Below are 26,233 nucleotides of genomic sequence, written 5' to 3' on the forward strand. Positions count from 1 at the left end.
TCCCAGGTTGTTGTGATGAACTGGCTTATCAGGTGAGTTTGTGAGTTAGAGCTAGGGAGAGGTGAGAGAATAACTACTGGGAGCGATGGGAGGAGGTAGAAACTCTTGTTCTCTTCCTCTCCTCTCTTCCTGGTAGCGAGAGCGCTCTTAATGCACTCAACTGTAGCACAAACCCATATATCAGTTTTACTTTTTACTAGCTTTTTGTTGGGCTTAATGACAAACTAGATAAGGGAATTGATCTAGCTGAAAAAAACTTCATAACCCAGGTCAGCTTTCCATCTTTTTGTTACACTGCCCCGCACTCTCAGTTGAAGAAAAAGTGGAGACCTGAAGTGACCAGGAAGTGTAGGAACTGCTTAGGTTCACCATGCTGTCAAAGAAATAAAGCAAGCTGTTATTTAACTCTGTCTCATCTGGCACTCACTGTGTTGCTGTGCGTCCTGTGTCGTGTCTCTTTTCTTTGTTTTTGCTACTACTGCTGAAGCGATGCTTAACTGCTCATGCAGAATCATCTCTTCTTTTTAGAGCAGTTTTCACTCTATTTCTGTGGCGTTTTTCAACATCTGAGGAAATGCTCAGTGGCACTGCTTGGCCTATTCCTATGAATAAGTTTCTGGACTACTGGCTTGTATTGTATGTGGCCTTTTTTAAGCATGAGTTGCTCTTGACCTAGAATTTCAAAGGGGAGGGAATTCTTGCTGCTTTTTAGTGGTTGTAGCTCAAAACGTAAGTTTCTATTTGTATGGAGTTTTCAAGCAGAGAGAGTACTGTTCACAGTTTTCTTTGGATATGTTGCCTGAATTTGTAGTGAACTTTAAAGATGAGAGTATAGCTTGGTGAAATGTTGCTTAAATAACATGCTTCATGTCATAACCAACAGAACATTCTGCGTTATGCTGGAAGTTTGTGCAGTTAAGCAACATGATCCAGACTTACCTAGTATGAAGGGTATCTGGGGAAAAAAGGGATTTAACTAACAAATACGTATAAAAGCATGTACCAGCTACAATGTGCACTTCTTGCACTTGTCTTTGTTAAGAAGCTCCTGTAACAGTATACCCATTTCAAAACAACAATCATCCCAACCAAATACTGCCAGACAAACCCTGAATTTGAAGCCCATTTAAAACAGAACACTGCCTATATCTTAGAATAGGGTGAGAGGACACATTGTATGACAAGTGTTTGTGGTGGATTTGAGGAAGCCACATGAAAGGTGTTAAGATGATGTAGAAATTTTGGTCACATAAGAGACTTTGGAATAAATTACATACTTCTGAGCTTTCTGTTTACTGTCTGTATTACTGTATTTTTATGCACAAGGTGTTTATAATCAAACCGGAAGACAGACTAGTACTATATGACACCTCTTACTTATATTTGTGTGACTTTTTTTAAACTTAAATCTTTAACTGATCAGTTAGAATATGTAACAAAAGGTTTCCTATTTAGATGAGAGATCTCCAGATGCACAGTATGTGGATTTGCTGCTGAATCCAGAACGTTACACTGGATACAAGGGGCCTTCTGCTTGGAGAGTGTGGAACAGCATCTACGAAGAAAACTGCTTCAAGTAATTGGGAGGGAGAGGAAGCCTATTTCTTATACTTGTGCTTCAGCTCAAAACTGATTTTTGTCTTTTCTAATTTATTTTCTAGGCCCCGATCTGTCTATCGTCCTTTAAATCCACTGGCACCTAGTAGGGGTGGGTCTTGCCTGTTTTATTTTCTGATGCAGTTCCTTTAATGTAGTGACAATTGGAGTACAAGCGAGATGAATAGTGATCTTCAGTCTGTAGGTGCACTTTCTGCTTTTTTAATTGCCTCTGTAGAAGTATCTGTCCATTTTCAATATTTAGAGTAAGGTTTGTGATACTTGATTACATACATGCTTAGCCTTATGCATATGAGTAGTCTTATTAATGTCAGGGGAGCTAATATGAAAACTAAAGTAAGTCTCAGCTGTTGAGTTGAAGTGTCACTATAACTTTTCAGTGTGGATGGGAAGGAGTTAAAGTTCAACAAAAACTTCAGCACTCCTATATTCTTCCCTTGTGTTTTTTCCTGGAGGATTTAATTTAATCACTTCAGCTCATAGTTACTCTAGTGTAGTGTAGCTGTACTTTTTCTATCCATAACGTTTAGTGTATTACAAATGTACAAATGATTGCATTATTTGAAGAAAGAGTGGATACTTAGGAAGGCTCAATTATCTGCAATATTTAAAAAAAAAAAAATTAAAAAGTATGCCAATGACTTGAGTTTTAAATTTTCAGATTTAAATTGAAAACTATAACCTCAGATTCCAAATGAATCAGCTTTCCCCTGTCAGTCTGTCTAATTTCCCTTAAAAATTAACTGTTAGCCAATAGATTGAGTTAGAAATCATCATCACACATTAGAAAATCTGTCTATAACGTAGATAATGTATATACAATTTATAATTACTATTTTTAGTAATTACAGATTTTAGTAATTATATTGAGATAATATATTGCTGGTATACAAAAATTATAAGAGCAGTTTAACTTGGGGGTCAGGATTTCAGGAAGGAACAGTAGTCAGATTGTTGAATAATGTGAACTGAAGACTACTTAACTCTTTCTGAAATTAAACACAGCTTTCAAGAATATGTAAATCAGCTGCTACTAAGATGTTATTATAATGGATTTAGTCTCAGGTGGTCTTGAGGAGGAGGAAGAGGATGGAAATTAGCTTTTCTTTTGTAGATTAAATAATTGCACTTGAACTTCTTCAGTGTTTGTAGTAAAGCCTGTGTTTATTACCATTTTGCTGCGAAAATTACCTCTTTAATGTGTATGGATTTTTACTTTTTTTTTTTCCCCCCACCCGCCCAAGGAGGAGATGATGGTAAGTCATCCTATTTTGCTTGACTTGCGGAAATGAAATAAGTGTTAAAAAAGAGTTTTGAACATCTGGTTTATTCACTTTATTGCTATTGCATTAGAGGATAGGAAATTTACGTTTTTATGGATGACTGACTGATCAGAAAATGGTTTTATTGGGATAATTCTTTCATTTGGAGTAGGGGAAAGGAGTGGGTAAGAGCAAAATACAATTCTGTTGTTGCTTCTTATCTTTGCAACGGAATACGTGTTGCGGTAATGTCATTAGCGAGATAAGTGGAGATGTATAAATTAAAAGATTCTTGGGTCTCTTCCAGAGCCCCATTGATACTGATGTCAAATCCCTTGAAAGACAAGGGATGTTATTTTTGTGTTTCCTTGGATGTCCTTGATTTTGGGAAGGTGAGGAAAGTGGGGAGAAAAAGCATTCTTGTCTGTCTACAGTGAGACAGACGTTAAGATTTTTTTCAGTCAGCTGAATGCTCTCAGGCAAAAGATTTAAGCCTGCAGGAAAGTAGCAGTTGAGGTAAAGGCTATCAGATATAATCACACCCTCCTCTCACATCTTCTACCACGGGTGCATATAACCAGGCTTCTGCTTCCATGCGCTTCCGAATGCCCTCACCAGTAGCTTAGTCATGTTCATTCTTGCTTTTCTCCCATTCTGACTGCAGTAGATTTAAGTTAACCTCAAAGCTGAGCTGCTTCAGTGTCAATTTTCACTTTAATAGCTTAATTATTCAGCTTTTCATCCAGATGGCAGCTAATGTTACTATGCATAGTAGTATAAAGATACTGTGATGTTGAAAATGAATACTCTTCATTTAACTGCATGCTTTGTATTTACAGGAGAATCTTTCTACACATGGCTAGAAGGTAAAGGTTCTTGGATGGGTTAATATAATCTTAAATTCACTAGAGGAAACATACATTTTTATTTTTTTTTTTTATCTCCCCAACTATTTTTCATAGCGTAGGCTTTTTAATAGTGCAGAAGTTCTAAGTGTCATTCAAAGAAATTTTCATTTTATTTTATTTTTTTTACCTTGAGGGTGTTTGGAAATCTTCTCATTCACTTAGATGGTATACTCCTTAAACCCTTCAGTGTTTCATCTTTTATAAAGGGGGAGTTCACTTCAATACCGGTTACTTTGAATTTTCTGCTCATCTTAGGCATTTAAGCAGGGACATTATTATTAGTAACACTGCTAAGTGTTTTTATTTGAAAACAGCTCTAAAAAACATTAAAGTTTTCAATGGTTCTGTTCACAGTATATAAGATAATGTAAATATAATGTGTATTCAGAAGACAAAGAAATTTGCTTTTTATTCATATTTAAATTGAAATCCATTATTACAGTGGTAGCAATCAAAATAGCATTTTGGAGCTGTGCAGAGAAGTAATGAATTAAATGTACTTAATTTTAAACTTAGTTCATTCTGCCTTTCGTAAGCCTTTACTTGTTTAGTTGGAAATCTCAAAGTAGTGCTATTGTAGGAAAGCGTACAAATTTACGTGCTGCTTAAAATGTGCTATTTATAAATGAGGCCGTATCTCAGCCTCACAGGTAGGCTTCACCATCAGCTCATCCTGTTTCTGCTTGTGGAGACTGGAGTGGCAGGGAAGTCACTCAAACATATCCTTTGAGAAAGGAACCAACTCCCAAATTCCAGTTGTAGCCCATCTCTGGGTCCAAGCGGTATTCTAAGTAACTTCTCCATTTAAATTATATTTTGGCCACCCAATGCCATTGTGTTTCTGTTTACACTGTAGGAGTCTGTACCTGTCAAAGTCATATATTTTTTCAAGGTTTTGCTCTGTACATTTAAATCCTACAGTAGAATTTGTGGTAGAGCTGGGAAGAAATATTTTTTGCTGTTTTCCAAAGCCATAAGGTTGTCTGGGTTTTTTGGTGTCTTTCTGTAAGGTCACTGCTCTTAATTTGGTGGTAGCTTTAATTCTAATCAGGATGGGTCACAGTGTAGTTCCGGTTTCCGGACTGTCAACATTTAAGATTATTTCAAATTTATTGCTCAAACAATGTAAGCATTGTATTTTTGTGTGGCAATTTATCTGTAGTAATTGACCAGATACTTATTCGGCTGTATTTATTGGAGCACTAAAATACTAAGAAATGTCAAACTTCATTCTTGTACTTCTTTTATATAAAAAAATAAGTGAACTTTTTCCTGTGATGCATATAAGGGCTTATTAACAATTCTGAAGTACTGTAGTTGTAATTTTTGAAAGTTAAATGATGCAGACTCGCATCACTGAAATGTCAAGGCATATTCATTTTAATACATTATTTCCAGTATTTAGGCTGGGGTCTGTTTGTCTTTTTTCCTGGACAGGTCTTTGCCTTGAGAAAAGAGTGTTTTATAAACTCATATCTGGACTTCATGCTAGCATCAACTTGCATCTGTGTGCAAATTATCTTCTTGAAGGTAATTTAAGTCTAGTTAAAATTGTTGAATGGAATTCTACAGTATCTGTACTGTGTATTTGTTTTTTTCTGAAAATCTTTGATACATATTCAATTGCTTTCTTTTCCTAAATATCTATGTTTTAGTCCCTCTACCCTTTTTTTTTTTTTTTTTTTTCACTGTGTAGAAACCTGGGGCAAGCCTCGCTGGGGACCGAATGTGAAAGAATTCACTCGCCGCTTTGACCCTATTGAAACAAAAGGGGAAGGACCAAGGAGGCTCAAAAATTTATATTTCTTATATTTGATAGAGCTGCGTGCTTTGTCAAAGGTTGCTCCGTACTTTGAACGTTCAGTTGTTGACCTTTACACTGGAAATGGCCATGAGGATGCTGAATCTAAAGCTCTCTTACTGGATATCTTCAAGGATACAAAGTAAGGCATAGGATTATTTTTTTATCAATAGTTTGAAATTCTCAGTTATAGTCAAAAATGAGCATGGATGACTTCTTGATAGGACAAGAGGAGAGTGGAATGGGGAAATAAAATGGAGTAATGGGAGACAACGAGGAATTTGTACACGAGATGAAAAGAGATGCATGTTTTTGAGGTTTGATTATACCAGCCTTTCAAAAACAACAAAACCTCTGCAAACAAATAAAAAACCCCACCCACCCCACACAACATCCCGAGCTGCTCCCTATTTGTTGCTTTTTCTGATTCTTTGGTATAAGGTGCACGCGAATTTATTTTGAAAAGGAAAATAGTATATGTAGTAGTATTTTAACAATCCAGTGAGCAATCCAGCTTATATCATAGACTTAACCTCTGGGATTTTAGTCATCCCTTCTTCCTTCAGTTTATTCTCTAAGGTTCTTTAGTCCAGTTCCTTTGCTCACTTTCTCACTCATTTTTGTGATTGGTAACATGCTGTTGTGGCTTCGTTGCTGCCCCTAGTAGCAATCTTGCTAGACATTTGAGATGTGGTCAGTGACCAACTGAAAGGCAAACATGAAGACAATTTCCAAGTATATTAGAATGAAATCTTCATCAGTGGAAATGGAGCAAAGAAGATTATCAACAAAACTGTAAATAACAAATTTCAGGTTACAATGATTGAGTAGTAAAACTGATACAATTCAGTGATTTGTATTTTTTTAAGAACTAGTCTGCAAAGACTAGGAACTGTGAAAAGTATTTTACACTGGTGGCACTAGCGCTGCTCACCAGGATTGATGGAACACTAATTCATGCCAGCGTTTGGGTTTTTTTGCATTTTGTCTTTATTATTAGGTCCTTCCGTATGCACTTTGATGAAAAATCCATGTTTGCTGGAGATAAAAAAGGAGCCAAGTCATTAAAGGTAAAGCAAATTTTCTGAATGACATCCAAAATACCCATTTCAGAATTACGTCATTTTAGAAAACCTCTCTAACTACTAGAAGCATACTGCTGAGAATAGAAAAGGCAGGGATAAAAACTTAGAGAATTTTATGTGAGGGCCCTTAATCTACTTGACAGTAAAGGAATACAAAGTGTCTGAGCCAAGCAGGCTGGTTTAATGCCTTGGGTCTGCCATCAGGACTGTGGTGAGGCAAGCAGGTTGAATTGATAGTAGCAGTAGATACAGTGGTGTTTTTTAAATAGAGTACCTTTTTCACATAAGTATCTGGAAAAAAACCCTGTGATACTTGCTTAAAAAACAGGTGCCTTATATAGTATAATAGAATGTAATATAATATTATACTTAACATTAGAAGAACATAGCTCTTGGACATGGAACCTAATGTGAATGCTGTTACTACCTAGAACTTCCAGTGTTACCATGCTGCTGTTCAGATTGCTATGCACTACAATTCCACAAAGGGAGCATGGCTCAGTAATACAGGTCTGATTTGATACTTACTAACGCTTTTAATACTTATTTCAGTAGTAGTATGAAATGCATTGGCATTAGAAGGAATCCTACTGGAAAGGCCCAGCTAGTTGTCTTCTGACAAATACATAATTGAGATCATCTTAATTATTGCTGTGCTGTGTGTGCTTCTTCTGCTCTGACTGCAAAGCAACAATCTTATCCATAGGTTTGGGCAGGAAATTGCTTTTGTGAACTTGTTTGTCAGAAAGGTAGGTTGGTTCAAAAGGGATTTGAATAATGGAAGAAAAATTGGGCAGGGACACAGATACAGTGCTTATAGCTTAGACAATTTTTAGGAAGTTGGTAGAAACTCGGTGTACAGAATCCAAGCATTACCCTGCATGTCCTCTATGGTTTGGGGGGGTGTGTGGTGTTGGGAATTAACTGTTAGCAGTGGCTTGGAAACAAGATTCTGGGTTTACGTGGACCTTTGTTATGGCCTGACCACATAAGGTAGTGGGTTTGTTCAGTTTTAGTAATAGAAAATTGATATTCCGGTGGTACTGTATAAGTCAATCTTCTGTTCTTGTAAAGCTAAGAGGTACTTTAAGTTAACTTCTTTTGTTTTGTTTTCAACTTGTAGGAAGAATTCAGATTGCATTTCAAGAACATATCCCGCATAATGGATTGTGTTGGATGTGACAAATGTAGGCTGTGGGGCAAACTGCAGGTAAAGTTTATTTTGTGTGTGTGTGGCAGAGGAGAGGTTAGAAGATAAGCATCTATTTCGGTCTGGCAGGATGCCTCTGACCTTAGCATTCAGACTTTCTATACGCATGGTTGGTCTTTGATATCCTTACCTATATATTAAAAATAGACATATATTTAGTTCACTGTTAAACAATTGGAAAAAATGTTTAAATTGGAATTATTTTTTAGTCAACAGCTGTTTAGTTCACTAAAAGGTATAGTTTGTATTCCCTGAAAAAAAAATATTTGAAGCAGATGCCTCACAGCAAAATCTTACTGGCAGTCAATCTCTTATCTGTATTCAATGATCAGATGAGCCTTGTAGAATCACCTGTTGGCAGCCTTCCTGGACATACAGCACTTGCTTAATTGTTAGAAAATCCAGCATGAGATTTGACTCCACAAATTGAGGCATAAGAAGTAGTGATTCAGATTTTCACAACTGGTGCAGAAGGCAGAAAATGTATGCAAAGGTGTGCAGTCAAGTTGAAAATTGAAAAACAATTTCAGTTTCTGGACACGTACTATTTTTATTTTATTGAGAACAAGATTTTAAACCTCAAGACTAATGTTAAGTCCAGACTCAGAAAAGTTATTACTTTGGGGTGCCTACTGTGCTATACTTCTGTATGGCATTAAGCTTATTGGAGTTCAATTTTCAAAGAAATTTATAACATCAAAAATTTGTTGGTCTCTGCTGAATTTCGGTCTACTCTCTCCTAAGTAATGTTTCTGATCTATTATTGGGTTTTTCGTCTTGCACAAAACAAAAATAGGGCCAGATTTCCTGACCTATAAAATTCTCCTACAGCCAGATTCAACCATTTTTTGTCAAAATCCAGTGGTTGTTTCTGTAGCCCGATTAAAAGGGGAATTAAGAACAGCTGCTTCTGTGATATTTCTGTATAGAAAATAGGGATTGAAACTGCGATGTCTGCCACTAGCACTGGAGGTGGAAAAAGCAGAGGTGCTGTGATACCTAGTCTGACTTTGAAGGGGGAGGGGAGAGGAAGAGAGATCTGACCCAACAGCTCCTGCAGCAATGGGGCATCTTGTAAGGTCAGGCGTGGGAGGAAGCTGGAAGCTAGTGGGTGTGTTTTCATATGTGTCTGTTGTGGCTGAGAAGAAAAGAGATGGTCAAGGAAGAGATTAAAAATAAGATGGAGAGCAAGTATACCTGAGGAAACAAATGTTCTTAAATAAGTGACTGAAGCTGGTACACAATTGATGGCATGGTTCTGGATTGCGTGCAGTTATTTGCGTTGAGGGAGTGTCAATATGTAAGAAGTGGCACTACAGTTTGCCTGAATCAGTAATTTTTAAACTTTTTTACAGTTTTCTGAGAGTTTGAAGGAGTGATCTTATTGTTAAAACATTGGACTTTTCTTGTAGACTCAGGGCTTAGGAACTGCCCTGAAGATCTTATTTTCTGAGAAGGAAATACAGAGCCTTCCTGAGCACAGCCCATCAAAAGGTTTTCAACTCACACGTCAAGAAATAGTTGCTCTTGTAAATGCCTTTGGAAGGTAAGTTTTTGTCATTTGTATAGTAGAAAAGTGGTAAACCTTCAGTGTTGACGCTTAAGGCCTGTGGAAAGACTGTGTTGTACGTGTAGCTGTAGCTTTTCAAAAGCTGAATTACTATTAATGATACTGATAAACTTTATGCTGTCAAACTGAGTCTGTGGAGTGTTGATTATTAGCCTTGGTTATCACTCAGTGTTTGGACCTAATTCGTCTTTCTATCTCAAATCTCATAAATTCCATCTTGCAAAAGCTGAATTTAAGTCTCTGAAGCAGTCATGAGCATTAGGCTCTGAGCATGTCTCCACCTTTTGAACACTGACTGCAGCTGTTCTGCATTTTGTATTTCTGTTTTAAATGAGCGTATCTAAAAAAAGGTAGTGAAAAAGAAGAAATATACATGGAGGTGTGTTTAACACCTGTCGCTTAGCCCTTAGGCTTTTGGATTTTTGTATGTGATTATTTTTGTGAAAACTTTAGTTTTGAATAATTTCTTAAAAGTTACCCCAATCAAGTGATGAAATGAAACATTTTAAAAGCTTGAAAAGATGTGTAGAACTTGCGTTGTTTGTCATGCCAGTTATTCAGATCTTGAATGTAACAATCTGTTCCTGTTTTAAAAAATGTAATAAACATTATTACCTCTGGTTAGAGATTTTTGGATGTTTAATGAAGTAATATATATTAAATGAAATATATATATATATAAATTTTAATTCCTGAAATATATTATGTAAGTATAATGGAGAGTCAAATAGTAGTAATCTTTTGAGGGAAAGTAGTACGTTAAGCATGTTCATCTTTGGAACGGAATTGTGTTTTGGGAAAAAAAAAACCAAATTAAAAAAAAAAACAAAAACAAAAAAAGGAAGATGATGATTTGCACTTCTCTTTTGCAGTTGACTTACTAACACTTAAGGGGTTCTTGTTTTTCAGGCTTTCCACAAGTATAAAAGAGTTGCAGAATTTTAAAGTTTTGTTACAACAAACTAGGTAATGAAGGCCTTTGCACAACCTGTTAGTGAAGACCACTTACCTGACTGCATTGAGCAGAAGGAACCGATCCTTACAGGACTCACATGAACTGATAAAAAGTAAAATCAGATACCAACTTGAATATTTATGTTTAAACTAGGAATGGTTATTAATTAGAAAAGATATTTATGAATGAAATAGTTTTTAAATGTGTAAATTATGCTGATTTGTTTATTTTTTAAGTTCTCTGCTCACAATTCTGTTGTACTGAGACTTTGTCATAAATTTTCTTTATTTCCTTGTCTTTCTGAAGACAGTTGTTTCCTATGAAAACATGTGTACCTCTGCCCTGACTTGGCCTGTCCTGAGAGAGGTGCTTCACCTCTCCCAGCGAGCTTCAGTGTATTCTGAGGATTGGGTATGCTGATTCTGGCTGTCTAAAAGAAGAGGGGGGGGGGAAAAAAAAAGAAAACAAAAGGGAAAACCCTCAAAAAGCCAAACAAAACCAGAAAAGGAAATAAGGCTCTTGTTGAGTTCTGCCTTCTTACTGTAGTAATGAAACTTTCTTAAAAATAGGACACTTACTGAGCAGAAAAATTTATTTCATACGGAGCTCCTTTGCATCATGCTGATATCAACATTTTTTTTCCCCTGTGTGCTGCTTTTCAGAATTTCCTTTTTTCTTTCAAATAACTACCTTGTCTCTGATGCAGCACAGTTGGAAGTGACTTTTCTACTGCCCCTTGGCTACCTGCATTTGCTTGGGGGTGGGGGGCAGGGCAGGGGGAGGTGGTTAGGGGAATGCTGCTAGCTGAAAAGCCTCAATCAAATTCACATCTACCCCATTTGATTTTCTAGATGGTAATGACGAGTTCGATTTCCAGAAATTGTCTTTTTAATGCCTAAAATGTTAAAATAGCACACTTCAATCTTTGAGCCATGGAAACAGATTTGCTCTTTATGGGTTATGTTTTAGTGCTATGTGAAAAGGTCATTGCAAGAAGTAAGAACTTGTTTTTGTAGTCACTTTTAAAAGAAGATGCTTTTTAAAATTCATAATCACACTGACATTTAATACCGCATACTCTTATCTATGCAATCCCGAGCTGTATCTTCTTTAATAGGATATTCAGAGTAAAAAAACGGGTATGTTAATAACGTAACTTTCATAAAATAAGAAATTCTCATGTATCATTGTCTGCAAATGTCAATGATAATTTACCATTGTCCAAAACAGAATTCAGAAACAGCGTTACTAATTAGTAGCAACCAAATAATGGTTTAAATTTAAAATTAAGTGGTAATTATTTTTTTTTAAACCAGCATGCTTCAAAGTGAAATTAGGAGTGATGAATGCGGGAAGTGCTGGTACAGTGTAGATACATCTCTTGTTTTTAAAAATAAGTCTCTGCAAAATAAAGTGCTCTTAAACATTTTTCACCCTACCAGATATTTAGTGACCTGTTTATATAATTGATTGTAACTGTATTGGCTTCCATAATATGTTCCTTTACAGCTGAGTTTTTCTGAAAGCTGGAATATGCTCTATGTCCTTCGTTTCCAGACTAGCCTCGAATTTCTACCTGACTAGAAATGAGACTATCCTGCTGACACTTGCTATTACAAAAAGATATTGTTTCTGAAGAAAGTAAACCCTCTTGAGTCAAACTGGGATAAGCTAAATGAAAGAAAAAAGAAAAAAAAAAAACCAAACAAAAAACCACACCAAAAAACCAGACCAGCTCCTGCAAAGTTTTGGTGATAGTTGCACAAATTGGCAGTGAACTGGTATCCAGTCAGAAGTTCCTGTGAAGCCAGCAGGTGATTTAACATGGTGTTAGAGAAAGCTGATGTCACTCTGGGGGATGTTACGTTCTTACCTAGCAAGTCTCTCTTGCCTGTGGGCACTGTCTGAGCAAAGTGGCCACAGGCTTCCTTTTTCTAATTAATGGAGAAGAGCGGGTGATTTTTAGGTGGATTCATCTGGCCTGTTCCAAGCTCTGTATTCGCACCCCAGAGTTTATTTTTCTCCATGAAATTGAAGTGGGAATCTAGGTAACTAGCTTGGATGTGAACAGCTGTGTTTGGTAAATAAATGAGTTACACCCTGAGTATCTAACTGTTCTGAGTAATTGTATCTATTGAAAGAGTGTAGTTTTCAGTTGGCCATTAATTCCTTGCCTTTTGGATTGACCTGCAAGGGCTAGAACCTGTAGGCTCACTTGTGTGAAGAATGCTATATAGGTGGGATTTACCTGTATTGTTACATACTATAGTGCCTAAAGGTTTAGGCAGGATTTTCTAGTTAAAAAAAAAAAAAATGGTGTCGTCTGCGCTGCCCCAGGAAGGACCTTAGTCTCAGACTTGTTTCTTCCCTTTTTCCCCTTGCTTTGTGGGGAAAGTGAATTGCTTCTAGACACCTTCTGGGGATGCAACCCGTGCCTGGTTAAAGTCTACAGACACTGAAGCAGCATCACATCCTGGCATCATGCGAGCAACTCAGGCACACGGATCCTGGGCACCGGCTCCTTGCAGCCCTCGTTGGCGCGGTGCAGGCAAGGTTAATGCCGCTGGGGAAGGACATGCGGGGATGGGAAGCTTCTCTTTTCCTTTGTGTCATGAACACAGGAATGCAACAGAACTTGAGCAGATCCGATGTGTGGGAAGTTCTCTTGCATTTGAAGGTACATCTCGCTTGGTGATCAAATACGGAAGGCGTTCCACTTCACTGTCGCTGTAGAAATAGGACATAAGCTTTTTCCTGTTACAAATCTAGTTGAAACAATTTTCCTGTCACCATCTTTTTTACTGTATTTGATGTACATTCTGTGACTATGCTGCCTATGAAGTTTTGCCATGGGAATCGGATGACTTCGTTCTTTATATGTTAAATTTTAGAAATTTACAGATCTGTTTTTATACTGAAGAATAAGGTTAGTTACACTGTCCACGACCTGTAGACTATTTTAAATTCCAGCTCCCTGTTGGAGATCAGCTTGTCAACATTGTCTGTCATTCATTTCAGAGTAAAAAGTACATTTCCTTGTACAAATGACACAATGATTGTAATCCCAGAGGTAGCGAGAAGACAAAGACAAAACAGTTTCATTTTTCCCAAGTTGTGAAGACCTACATGAAATGGTAATAAAAAAAAAAAGACTTGGTGTAAAGTGCGCAGGTAAAACACAGGGCACCGTTGCTGAAGAAGTTGTTCTTCAGTGCCTGTGGAGGAAGGTGAGAATATAGATCTGAAATGGTAAAACAGAGAGACGTGTGTAAGCTGGAACAAACAAAAGTGTTTTCCTGCTTCAGCTGATGATTTGTGCTGTATGTCATTGTATGTGCATGAAATACACTGTGCCACACTTTCTCCAGTTGTGTTTTGATGGTTGGGTTGCCTTTATCTGACCTTGCTTTTTGCTTTTTCTGGGAAATGACCTGTAATATGTTGTAAATAATCTAAATGCTTATGTTTATAAAGTAGCAATCGGCAATTCATCACTTTACAATTCCTCCATACAGCTGGCCTATTAAAATGTAATATTTATTAAAATCAAAACAATGTTGGAACTGCTTACTGAGATCTAAACACTTCTGAATCTTTGCTATGTTTGAATCTATAAAACGCGAATTAAAGTATTTTCTGCTACAACTTCTTTTTGTGAATGTAATTTTTGGGGGTTTTGTTTTAATTTTTTTTTTTTACTCTTCATTTACTTTTCAACTACACTTGGTAGAAATGATATAACCGAAGTAATTTACATGTTGGTCATTTCAGCTGAAGATGATGAGCAGGCCTGCACTTTCACTTTAATTCTGTTCAAAAGATGGTGACCTGTGTCTCGCCGTGTGCTTCAGTGTGTCAGCGCATCTGAAATGGAATATGCTTCTGCATGAACGTGGCCAAACGTAGCCCCTGACTGAGTCCAGTTGGGTTTAAGAGTCAAAAAGGCTTATTTTGAAGTGAAGTCTGGTCTGTTCTGTCCTATTCTCAGAATAGCTTATAAAATCAGTTTTGTAAGTACTTTTTTCTGGTCTGTTTATGCAGTGGGCTCCTAATGTGAAATTATTGCCCTTAAAGGGTTTCCACAGCTTTCTCTTTCATTCCATGTATGAATTTTTAACAAATTACCTTACTGAAAAATTGCTACATGTCTTTCATCCCCAGTTTAGGTGGGTAAGTACCTGTTACACAGGTGATGATAATTAGTCATTTAATTCAAATTTAAGGTCTTACCTTTCACATTGTTGTTCAAATCTCCTGTGTTTGAGAGTGTTCAGTTCTGTTCCTACGATTGGTTATAGTCACTTGTCACACCACGTTTTTGCGTGCATGCTGTGGCATAGGGATCAAGCTTGTTGTAAGCACGAAATTCTCATAATTTCTGCTGTGCAGCTATAGCTGCTGTGAAGAAAATTTAATTCCTGCAGACTTTTCTTGCACTAGGTCTTCAGGCAGTTTAGTACAAACGTGATTGTTGAACTCCAAAGGGTTTAATAAAATCTCTGTTCCGCTCCCAACCCTGTGGCACCTTTTTAATCTCTGGCTCATAGTTTAATTGGCTTTTTTTTTTTTTTCCCCAATAAACATTTGGGAAGAAGCGAAGAAATGAGTGGGGGCTTTGAATGGTGAACAGGTTCCAGGGTGTGTTGTGCTTCTGCCAGAGGCAGGGCTCGTGCTTTGGTTTTACTGCAGATGCCCCAGACCCGAAGGCCCTGGGGAAGGCTTGGCACGTGAGTGTGGCACTTCAGGTCTGCTTGGAAGCCAAAAGTATGGATCAGGTTTACAGCCAAGCCCTTCTTTTTTTCCTCTGTATCCTGTGAAACGTATACCAAGAATTCTCTACTTGTACTTCCTGAAGTTGAATATGAGGAAAACATCAAGCCTCTCCATTGTCTGGGAATGTTCTAGCGCGCCTCAAAATGAACTAGTTTCATAGAAGTAAAGATTACCTTACCGTAAGAAACGTATTCTTCTCCCAGGGAGATGTGGATTATATCTTGGTATTTATGGGAAGGAGAGAGAGCTGCTGTGGGTGTGATGCTTCACAGCACAGCATACCGGTCAGTATTTGGCACAGTAGGAAGACCTGAAATAGAGTTGGAGTTCCTGCTTGCCTTAGATTAGTATTAATTAATTTTAGGCTTGTTAGGTGCAAATGTCGCATCCTGGAATGGTATTTATCCGTGGCTCACACCACAAACTATCAAACTTATCCCTGAACATACAAGGCTGAAACAGGGCTCTGCTGACCTTCTGCTAGTTAGGTAGAATTTATCCTCTAGGTCCGCTTGAGGTTTTTGTGCTTTATGTATTCCTGGCTCATGTTCCCAGACTACGCTTCCAAGGTTTTTAATAAATAAATACGTATGTACATCCTGTTAGATTTATCCATTCCCTGGCTAGGTATTTGACTTTGCTCTTTTAGAAAATACACCTAGAAGTGATCGACAGAAATTATAACATCACTTCAATTTTTCAAACTTACAAATTTTCAGCCTGTTCAGCAGTTCACAATGCTCCAGCCAGTGCAGATGCCAATCTCTACCATTCTGAGACTGCCCCTATCGCTGCCGATACTGCGTTCTTCTGAGAAAGTAAGAAAACGGTGTGTTTTGAGATCATAACTAGAGTATGGATGACTTTTAGCCTCCAACCATCTTGCCATACTGAGTAAGCAGTGGTGATCCAAAGAGTAAATTGTGCTCTGAGAATGTAGCAGTAACTTGAAAAAGACATTATTTAATCGGGTTGATATATTTCCCTTACAGGCTTTTATGTGCATGTAAGAATTGCTACTGTCATGCGGCTGAACAACCCATTCATGCGTTTACAGTATATTCAACGTAATCATGTATTTCTAACCTAAGACAGTGTAAAAATAAAATACTTAGAAAATAATTATGCCATTTCACTTCATGAAATTTGCTCTTTTAAAATGAGCATAAAGTGATTAAATTACACCCTCTAACAACTCCATTCAAAGCCAAAAATGCCGTGGCTTAGAACAAGGTATTAATTGGGACAGTCTTCAAAGTTTAAATCATTAGCTTATACTTCTTGAACTATGAAAAGCTCGTGGCAAAGACAAGTTCTTCATTTATCTGTGCATAGGAGCACTTCTAAAAACCAAAAGGTGAAGAAAAATTGCTAAGCTTTGTTTTTCAGAATATCTGGTTTAATATTGGAATGTCCTAGAGTGCTGCAGTTGATTGAAGTTATAACGGGCTTGGCCGGTCTGTGTCCAGTGCTGGATCTTGTTGGAGGGATCCTATGTAAGCCATGAAGCTGCTGTGCTGGTGGCCCCAGTCGTAGTAGTCTGGAGAGAAACTTAAAAGGAAAAGAGCAGTGTGAGTGACTGGCAGGCTGGTTCTGTGGATACGTGGTTAGTGAAAGTGGGCAGAACGTAATTGCCTAGAGGTAGTTCTCATGCTGAAATGCAAAAGTAAAATAAAACCCTCAACCAGGTTTTGTTTTTCTGATCTGTTCGTCATTTTGACTCGGGCGCTTCTCAACTCATTCTCTGTGAGCCGCTATTCCAGAAAGCATTTGAAAATCCCAGCAGCAGCGCTGCTGATCCCTGCCAAGTCGCGTCACTGCGAGGGCCTGTCAGTGGCAGAGCTCACCTCCCGTGCCCACGTACGGGGGCAGGTGCCTGGGAGCCGCTCTGGCGCCCCGGCTTTCCACGCGTGGCCGGTTTGGCTTCCGCTGTTCCCGGCGCGGCTGGTTCCCTCGTGGCTCCCTGCGGAAGGGAGGGGGCCTCTGGCTCGGGGCTGGCTACCAGCCTGGCACCGGGGGGTAGTTACGGCGTGAAAAACTAACGCGGGGGTGGGACGATGGATAGTCGTGAGCGCTGAATATCCTGCTCTATCAGATCCTGGTTTGGGCTTAGAGACAGCGACTGCGCCATCCGGGTGAGTGATGAGGAGGAGATGTGGGTATGTTAGCTATGGTGAGCAAGTTAGCCTTCATTAGCAGATAATTGATTATACTAATTACTACTAGCATAGCATAGATACAGGAACAGCGAATGCATGACACGTGACTGAGCCTCCTTTCAGGGCAGGATAGTGTCCTGGCAGTGCCCTTCCTTCTCCGGACCGGGTGCTATCGCTCTTGTTCTTGCTGCGAGCTGCTCCCTCCCGGAAGGGAATCCTTACCTACAGCCCACGGTTACACGGAGAAAAGGGGCTTTTCGTGCCGGGTCTGGGTTGTGTGGGATTGCAACGGTTAGGCAAGTGGGAAAGCAAACGCCCCCTTCGTTTCAGGCAACCCCCAACACATCCAGCCGTGTTGCAGGGCACCCGAAGTTGAGAGGCTGCTCGCTACCACCCTCGCAAGCTGCTGCCTGCGCTGTCGAGCTCTTCGCTGCTCGCCCTGAGGAGGGAGGGAGCCGGGTGTTTAGGCTGCCTTGCTCGCAGCTGAAACTAAATAGCACGTCTTAGGTCTTAGGCCGCTCTTGGAAGCAGCAGAGGGTGAAACGTGCAACCCACGTTTTCTCAAAGAGCAGCACGCTTTTACGACCCTTAAATTACGTAAGCCTTTTCATTCTTGTGTCTTTGCAGCCTCTGTGGGGCCCTCGGATCCCTACCGTCTGTCACTCAGTGCTGCCTTTCCACCTCCCCCTCCCCCTTTGCTTCCCCTCGCCCCCCGGAATTTACGCAACAGCGCTTGGAGCTAGATGATTTACATTAGTCTTCTGGCCCTGTGGGAGAGTTCCTCCTCCTCTGAAGCAAGTTCCCGTTACGGGAAGCCAGCGGTTCCCTCTTGCATCTCACCTGCCCTGTGCCCCCTGTGGTGCAATATTCCATGCTAGATCGTCATCGCTGTCGTATCTGCGCGGGTTGTCAAAGAAATAAGACCTGGGACTGAAGCCATGGCTTGGGACCATTCCTGCGTTGGCCTGAGGGAAGGGAAACCTCAGTCAGTACTTGCAACAGATAAACCGCTTGGTGCCTGACTTCTGAAAGAAGCCACTGCAGACTCACCTCCTGGTTTCCAAAATCAAATAGACAATTTGCTGTGAACAACAGAAATATTTTTGCATTTTCTGTTTTTCTCTACCAGCACAGTGACGGTCTGCTGATCTTAACGGCTTTTCCTTCCTTCTAGCTGACAGATATGACCCATTTCTGAAACCACCCTCCCGTCTGCACGTAACCTGTCTGTGCTGAGCTGCTGTCCACCCTGGGCACTTGGCGCTTGCAGCCAGCTGACCTGAGGCGAGCAGTGGGGAAGCAGCTGAGGAGCTGAAGGATACACAACACCTAAACAGGTTTGGGTTTACCTCCCGCATTTGTAACCCGCCCACACACACACTGCGCTGCCTCCCCTGCCTCAGGAACCGATCGTGCTGAACCCTGGCGTCCTGCTTAATGGAACCACGGCTGAAAAGCCCTTGAGGACCCCTCTGAGCAATTTCGGTATCTACCCGCCCTACGGTGCCGTGAGTGTGAAATCCCAAGGAAAAGCCCTTTGATAAAACAGGGCAAGGGGTGTACATGTAACTCCTTCATTTACAAAACGTTTTGCTTTTATTTCCCTACGAATCAAAACAGGAAACATGCAAGATTCAAAAGGTCAGTTTGATTCTGGAAACAGTGCAGAGGGACATCAGTGACCAGGCTGGGCCTCTTCCACTGATCCTCTGCTTCCACCCCCAGGGAACAGGGTTTCCTGCACCTGTGTGTGGATAAGCTGGGATGACATCTTCTTGGCCTTAAGCAGGAGAGCAGCTTAATCTCCCCTGCGTGTTAGATGTGAAATAACAAAGTAGAAATAACAAAATAGAAGTAAAAATAGGTCTGTCTGTCATCTTCCCCTTTCCAGCATTCGTCTGGCTGAGGTATGGCAAGGCAAAGGCCCACGCACTGCAGTTACCCTATGTCAGCACCAAAGCAGGCTGACAGCTCGTTCCAGGCTATAAGCATCCACGGAGTGGAGCTTTACATTTCAACAGTGCTGAACTCAGGCTGTCTCTGCTCAAAATTTTGGTTTCTGAATTCCTGAATGAAACGTAAAACCAAACAACAACTATTTCTTGGGATTGTTCCTTATTAAAAATAAAGAACATTTTGGATCTTTACCGAATCAGAGGTGTTAAGATTTTTCTTTAATTAAAAGAGGGTTTGTTTTCGTTCTAACCCCGTGCTTTCTGGCCAAAATTCTCAACCACCGGACCATCTGATACTGAGCCGCTGTGACAGCGGGCCTGCTGAACGCACAGACTGAAGTCCCGTGGCCCTTGGTCTCCCTCTTGTGGCACGCTTACACTGAAGGGCGGTTTTGCCCTGCTACAGCCTCTTCCTTGTTTCTTTCCACCATTGTTGTTTCTGGTTTTCCTCTTCCCGTGATACCGTTTAGCACAAACATTTGTCTTGTGTAGAAAAAATTCCATGTATGGCCTATCCACTATGACAGAGAATGTCTACTCTAAAACAGGTATCCATGGAAGAAGGGGTGTTACTGAATGGATCTCCTGCTGTATCTTTATGAAGTTGGAGATTTAGGGCTTTCTCCAAATCACAGTGCAAAAATAAAATGTCGTATGTGTTACTGCAGTGCTCTTTGTGAGAGAACACTGCCTGTTCCACTCCGTTTGAGTAGGACTCCAAGCCTATACGTGATCAGCATTTTGGAAGGAGAGACTAGGCCACATCCCCTATTTTCATTCTCTTGTGAATCTCGCAGACACTACCCAAACCTGACCACCAGGTCTAGCCTTACTAATTTACTAAATAAAAGCCCTTTAAATAAAATGAGATCTCTCGGTGGTCACTTTTTTAGAAAAGCAGCACCACTGGACTGTACTTAAAAACATTTAATCCATTTGCAGTTCTCCTGGCTAACTCCTAAGCAGGAGCGGGGCTGAAATTTTTTTGGTGATGGACGCTGGGGTCCCTGGGGTTCCTTAGTGTGATGTCAGGTATTACTTCCTTGTTAAGCTTGGCTGTATCATTGTCTCTGAAACCCACAGGTGAGAACAAAAACCATCACCTTCTCTAAAATGTTATTCTATTAATTGCTTTTCTTACTTGTGAATTTACCATTCACATCCTTCTTGGGGAATATTAGCTTTGGTTTGTTTGGCCTACAGAAAGAGACATCACCTCGGTAATCCTAGTGCAGGGCTTACATTCCCCACGTGCCTGTCAGCCAGCATATCCTATGCTAACCCGGAGACGTTGCCCGCAATTAACTACCTAGATATTAAGGATACTTACAGGGAATTATTCTTACAACTCACTCCTTCATCTCTGCTCTGCTGAAATAGCAAACAAAAATGTCAGCCAGTGCTTGTTGTGGCTACTGGTCTTTGACATGAAGACAATTCAATGGGTACAGGGCTGAAAGAATTCAATCTGTTATTTCCTTCATACAGTTGAACAGTTAGCATACAGCCATTTTCACTGCTATGTGATGAAAGATCCCAAGTTTGGATAACAAACTCCATTTCCACTTGATTCCAGTAAAGTACTGTATTAACTCGAAGGGAGGATGTCCCTAAATTTAAGAAGTTTCCTGACTTAAGGTGAGCTGCCTGAGAAACACCCTGTCTTCCTTCTGGGTAAATACAACGAATTTCTTTCATGAGGAGTTAGTACAACGAAGTAGGAAGCTTGGGTTGCTTTTATTCTGCCAAGGACACATTGAAAAAGAGAAGTCAAAATGTAAAGAAGCAAAAGCTCCTTCAGAAGTTGAGCCCTCCAGACCTGCCTGGACATTATAGTAACAAATATAGTAATAAATTCCACTTACTAGATCTTTTGTAGGGTTTCGGACACGGAAGAAATACACAACCAAGGAAGTAGGCAAGAGCTCCCAGATGAAAAGGATCACTCCAAACACTATGTAACCTGCGTCTCCCAGCTGACATTTCAGATCTGCCTGTTGAAAAGCCAAAGAGGAGTGTTTAAAAATAAAGATGGCAGCTCCTTTAAAGGTGCAGGAGGCAACATGTCTTTTTATGAAGATTTATATTTAAGTGACTGAAACGCTTGACAACACAGCCAGAAATTCCATTCAGTAAAGCCAGATTAACCTGGCTAATGATTAAAGGCATACTAAAAAAAATCATTATGCTATCTTGTTTGGTACGTGACTTCCCTTTCCTTCTACCTTCCCTCCTCTTTCTTCCTCCTCCCGCTGTCTTTCCTTCAGCAAAATCAAAGTTTCATGCAGGGGTCTTCCCAGCCTAAGAGCCTGGCAAGCAACTATTAATGATTAAGTGATCAAATCCAGGTAATAAGAAACTAGTTTTCCAGTCCTTTTCCAGCTGGGAATAATACCTAAAGGAACAATCAATACCCAGGTCATCAAGGGCACTGCTGGCAATCTGGCTTTTAAAAATTAAGGCTCGGATCCCTTCAAATTGGCGTACGTTGTTAGCTTGAATAACCATGATGTTGCTGTAGCATTAACTTTGAATTTCTCTCTAGATTTCCCCTCCACCACTCACCACAGCTGCAGAGGGCAAATCCGGTCCTTTCATGTGTTTTGTACAGAAGAGAAAAGGGTAATGTGTCTGACAGGTGACCTGAGGCAGCACCACAGTACGAACGTCAAGCTGTTCTTTTAAAAGTGACTTTTGATTCTGGTACCAAATTGAGTACCTGCCTCTTTGTTCCAGGCTCTTTACGTACAGCTCAAACCATTTACCCCAAAATCCAGGCAACCCTCGTGTCGCAAGTCAGATCAGATGTTCAAAACCCCATAGTAGTGACCTAAGGCCTGAAGCGTTCCAGTGAGCTCCCTGTGAGCAACCTCTGCCTCCATGGGGGAAATGGGACCAAATATTCTGGCCTAAAGTTCCAGCCCCTGCTACTCCAGGCTGTAGGAGTCAGCACAAGAAGTGCCCCCTGCAAGGGGTCAGCAGGAGCAGCAGCAACGCTCCAGGCCCCAACAAGACAGAAAATGTTTGATTCACGAGCTAAGTCACAGCCTAGCGCCCTTCTGCCTAAACCTGTGTGTTCTATTTACGCGGAGTGGCAACACCGAGCTGCGCTCCTCTTTACACCGCAGCAGGGCTGATTAGTGGTCCCTTGACAGACCTTACTCAACTAACTCATAATGAGTTCCTCTGGGCAATCCTACCCTACTGTTTACCTACTTCTCATTCACAGTTTTGTCTACTGCTCAACAGAAAATTGTTAATGGCTCCGGGTTTGCTTGACCGCTTTGGCAACACAAGGCCCTTGCGTGGCTGGCAACACTGCTTTTGGTCTGCAGGTGCTTGATGAGAGCGTGGGGAGATGTCAGGTGTCTGGGATTTTGAGGCCAAAAAAAAATATGCTCACGGTCCAGACCCAGCCCGGCCATTTTTCCTAGCCTTGGCAGAGCTGGAAAACTACTGGGACCTAACTCCATGCTTCACAGCAGAGAACGGAGCCGGATGCCCAAATTTCATAAAATTCAATGAAGAATCCCCTGCTATTTCCTTTAGTGTTATTATCACTGTTAGTTTTCAATCTGAATCGTCACTTGCAATTAAAGGGTGGTAAGAATCTTAGTCTTATCCTCAAACTACAAAGTTATTCTGCTAATGACAGAATCAAAGTAAGTAACTCTGTAGCCTGGGTGGCAACAGGAGATTTGATGATGACTCCAGGACTGAGCACTTCAGTGGAATCAAGTGCTGTTTCTCTGCTTCTCCAAGTACAGTACATTCTTTCTAATGGACAAAACACCTGTCTTTTTTAATAACAGGCCTTTTTTTAACAATAAAACTAAGGTAAATAAAAGATTGATTATTTTTTTAATTATTTGGCTAGCACTGAGGGTTTTTTTGCTCCTTACGCTGAAATTACCAGAAATCTATATTCCTGGAGCAAAACGATCTCAGTGCATGGAATAATAGAAAAGAAGAAAAGGATTTAAATACATTAATTCATCTTGTCATAGTATTTAGGAAATCAGCCATCACATAAAGAATGAGTTTTTCTCATTAGCAAATATTTTCATACTTGCCTGATCTGATACGTTGTACCAATCATAATCAAAAGAATTGACTTTCTTGGTCTGGGAAAACGATAAGATGAACAAGTTGTAACAGGCTCGTGAGGTATAAAGTAGTATAACAGTCACTCCTATGCTTGTCACCTGACAGACTGATGAGCCCTGGAAGAGATTTTAAGCACAAGTTATTATTCATACGGGAATAATATTGAGAAGAACATTGCTTTGTGTGGACTTTGGGGGTTCTCATGCTACTCTGTCTAACGCAACTGACTTTTTCTCTTTCTTTCTTTCTTTAATCAGCATATCCTATACTATATATGTTCCTGTGTTTTATTATTCCAGTAGTTTACAGCAATGGTAGCAGTTCCAGCCCTTACCAAGATGGGCTGTGACTATTTCCTACAACTTATTTATTGTACAAACGCTACATTCAGAGTAAGAACTACACTTGGTATCAGATGGAGCAAGAGAACTCAGCCTTCAGCTGTGCATTAGCTATAGAGCACCCTGTATCAGATGCTGGCATGATGCAATCTTGCGTTCTTTTACAACTGCTTGCTGTGCACCTATTTCCTAAGTACAGAGCAGACCATAACAGCAGTTAAATGCAGCACAGAGGAACAGAACATCCTGCCTTACCTAGTGTCAACACAGAGAAGATAAAGTGGAAGCTCAGCCTATAGGCAGAGGGACCGTGGCAGGGCAGTCTGTGTGTGGGAGCGTGGGCACAAGGGAAGGAATGAGACTACAAAGCGTGAAATCACAACAGTTCCTAAGCCCTAGAGAGAAGACCGGGCAGAGCAGGGGAAAGAGCCTAATCCAGTGAGAGGAATAAGTGAAACACCTGACCACTGCGTCAGGTGGGGAAGGTCACTGGGGGAGGCTAAGACACCAGCACAGGAGTTGTAGCAGCAAGAAAGGAAGGAATCCGGGAGCCATGGATACAGAGATCAGTGTGAGTCTGATCACAGAGGCAGGCAGATGTACAAAAATAGGACCGGCTTTGAAAGAAGCTCAAAGTAAATTCTGTGCAGTTGGCTCTGAAATAGCGCTTTGCATAGCCAGAGGGGGAAAGATGGGTTACAGCTCTGCGTGCTTTTAGAGGAGCAAGATACCTTGCAGTCATTTGCTTCACTGGCCCTGCCCTCTCCTTCTCCTGGCAGAGACCCACACCACCGGGACGGGCTCCTCTCATCTGTGTGAGAAAGAGAGGCCAAGAGGGAAGCTGCTTCTCCCCTCACAGGACCTTTTATACCAGTGCAGGAGGCTGGAAGGTCTGCACCCTGTTCCCTCCACTCACACACTCCGCTTCCAGGCTGGCAGCCAAGGAGCAGATGTCCAAAGCGCTGTGGCAGGTAGAGCACAGGCATAACTGCATGGCTAGTGATGTACCGGGGAAGTCACCAAGTCACCATGTCCTGAATCCCTGGCCTTTAGGAGCCTACCTGGGCCCCTCTGCTGCTCACTCGCGCTGGCGGCTGTTGTCCCTGCGGCTCTGTCAATCCAGCTCCTCAGTCTGCGCTCCCTGGTGAGCGTCAGTGAAGAGGAGCTCAGGGAGTAGTCAGAAAAGCTTGCAGAAAACTAGCTTGCCTGTTTTCCCAGCAAAATAATACTGATTCAGGGAACAGTCAGGCTCAGGAGTATTACAAAACCCCCAGTACAGTCAACCTCTCTGACTAAATTGCTGCTTACAACACGCTGGAACTACCACCATGCACCGGGACATAACCTGCAGCCCTGTCAGGAGTGAGTCGGGAGCCTGGTGCTGTGTGGTAGTTGAAGGCAGACGCATGGTAGGCAGTGGTGAAAGCTGTGGCAAGACCAGCAAGCAGGAAATGCCACAAAGAGGAAATGTTTGCCAGGGACTCCTCTGTTCCCTTTTGGTACTGGCAAGTCAGTGATGCTGTCATGGAAACCGAGGGCGAGAGAGCAGGGAGAAGCTGCTGACGGGCACATCCCATGTCCCAGATCAGCGGTGTTACAGACTGGGGAGAGCACAAGTGAAGAGCAGAACAGGGTCAGTATTTCCCTATACAGGTTTCCTTACATCGCTGTCATTCTTGATTAGTTAATAGTTAGATATGCTAGAGATTTAACAAACTTCAATCCCACCAAATACAAAAAAAGGGGGTAAAAGTGTCGTGGTTTTGCCGCCAGTCAAATCAACTTAGTGGCTTGGGGCAGGGAGAGCGCAGCAGTGAAAGTAACGCCAGAGGAGTCCTTTTTCAGTCACAGGCCCCTGCCGAAAAGAGGGGGAGCCCTGAGCTGGTAGCATGGCCCACCGCGTGATGCTTCTGGCCCGCACAGAACTGGCCCAAGCTGGTACCTTAAGGGCAGGGCCAGGCACCTCCCTGGTGCTGTCGTAGCCTTGGCACAGGGACCCCAGCCACCCCCCCACACCAGGTCACGGAGGTGAATGTGTTTGGGAGATGCAAATAAAAGGCTGCCAGTACCGATGCCTGTCTACATGCACCACAGAGGGTGCGTTATCGCCAGCACTACTTCTGTCATATCACTGCAGAGAACGGATTTTTTCCCTTTAGCTACTTTTTTCAGCACAACAGTAGCAGATTAAACCAGGATGTTTTTCCACTACCAGCTCCAGCCATCTGTATCCCTAAAGTATGTGCAGTCAAATCCTACTGGAAGTCCCCAGAGGAACTCCCATTTCAGGTCAGCAGAAAGGAGCAAAGCGCTCTTTAATTCTCATTTCCACATTCAAACTTCCATCGTCTCCGTGTTCTGTCCTTTCCTGTCTGCAATAGTATTAGAGTTTGTTTGGGTTTTGTGAAATAGCTTGAAGTAAAGAAGATCAGGTTTCCTGCAGGAGGAGGAAACGGAACAAAGTGATCTACCAAAACCTCCCTTAGGTTA

At 41.1% G+C, this 26,233-nt stretch overlaps 2 protein-coding genes across 4 annotated transcripts in view; one reads left to right on the plus strand and one right to left on the minus strand.

The window, feature by feature from the left end:
- Positions 1-14,053, plus strand: part of ERO1B (endoplasmic reticulum oxidoreductase 1 beta) — a 32,620-nt gene extending 18,567 nt beyond the window's left edge. For 2 of the 3 annotated variants that reach the window (XM_037390832.1, XM_037390834.1), the window contains 10 exons: positions 1,456-1,576; positions 1,662-1,708; positions 2,862-2,873; positions 3,719-3,745; positions 5,225-5,317; positions 5,484-5,730; positions 6,589-6,658; positions 7,797-7,883; positions 9,296-9,429; positions 10,363-14,053. In XM_037390832.1, coding sequence (XP_037246729.1) covers positions 1,456-1,576; positions 1,662-1,708; positions 2,862-2,873; positions 3,719-3,745; positions 5,225-5,317; positions 5,484-5,730; positions 6,589-6,658; positions 7,797-7,883; positions 9,296-9,429; positions 10,363-10,423 — 899 coding nt within the window. In that variant the 3' untranslated portion in view covers positions 10,424-14,053. The remainder of the gene's footprint in view (positions 1-1,455; positions 1,577-1,661; positions 1,709-2,861; positions 2,874-3,718; positions 3,746-5,224; positions 5,318-5,483; positions 5,731-6,588; positions 6,659-7,796; positions 7,884-9,295; positions 9,430-10,362) is intronic. The other variant, XM_037390833.1, reaches the window with a different exon arrangement.
- The window catches only part of GPR137B (G protein-coupled receptor 137B), a 28,974-nt gene continuing 16,256 nt past the window's right edge, over positions 13,516-26,233 (minus strand). Inside the window, exons 4-7 of the mRNA XM_037390835.1 lie at positions 23,369-23,518; positions 21,161-21,289; positions 18,181-18,305; positions 13,516-16,732 (exon numbers count right to left, since the gene is read on the minus strand). Of these exons, the coding sequence (XP_037246732.1) occupies positions 16,621-16,732; positions 18,181-18,305; positions 21,161-21,289; positions 23,369-23,518 (516 nt within the window). The 3' untranslated portion in view covers positions 13,516-16,620. The remainder of the gene's footprint in view (positions 16,733-18,180; positions 18,306-21,160; positions 21,290-23,368; positions 23,519-26,233) is intronic.

This window comes from Falco rusticolus, chromosome 6 (genome assembly GCF_015220075.1).
Source record: "Falco rusticolus isolate bFalRus1 chromosome 6, bFalRus1.pri, whole genome shotgun sequence".
Lineage (NCBI taxonomy): Eukaryota > Metazoa > Chordata > Aves > Falconiformes > Falconidae > Falco > Falco rusticolus.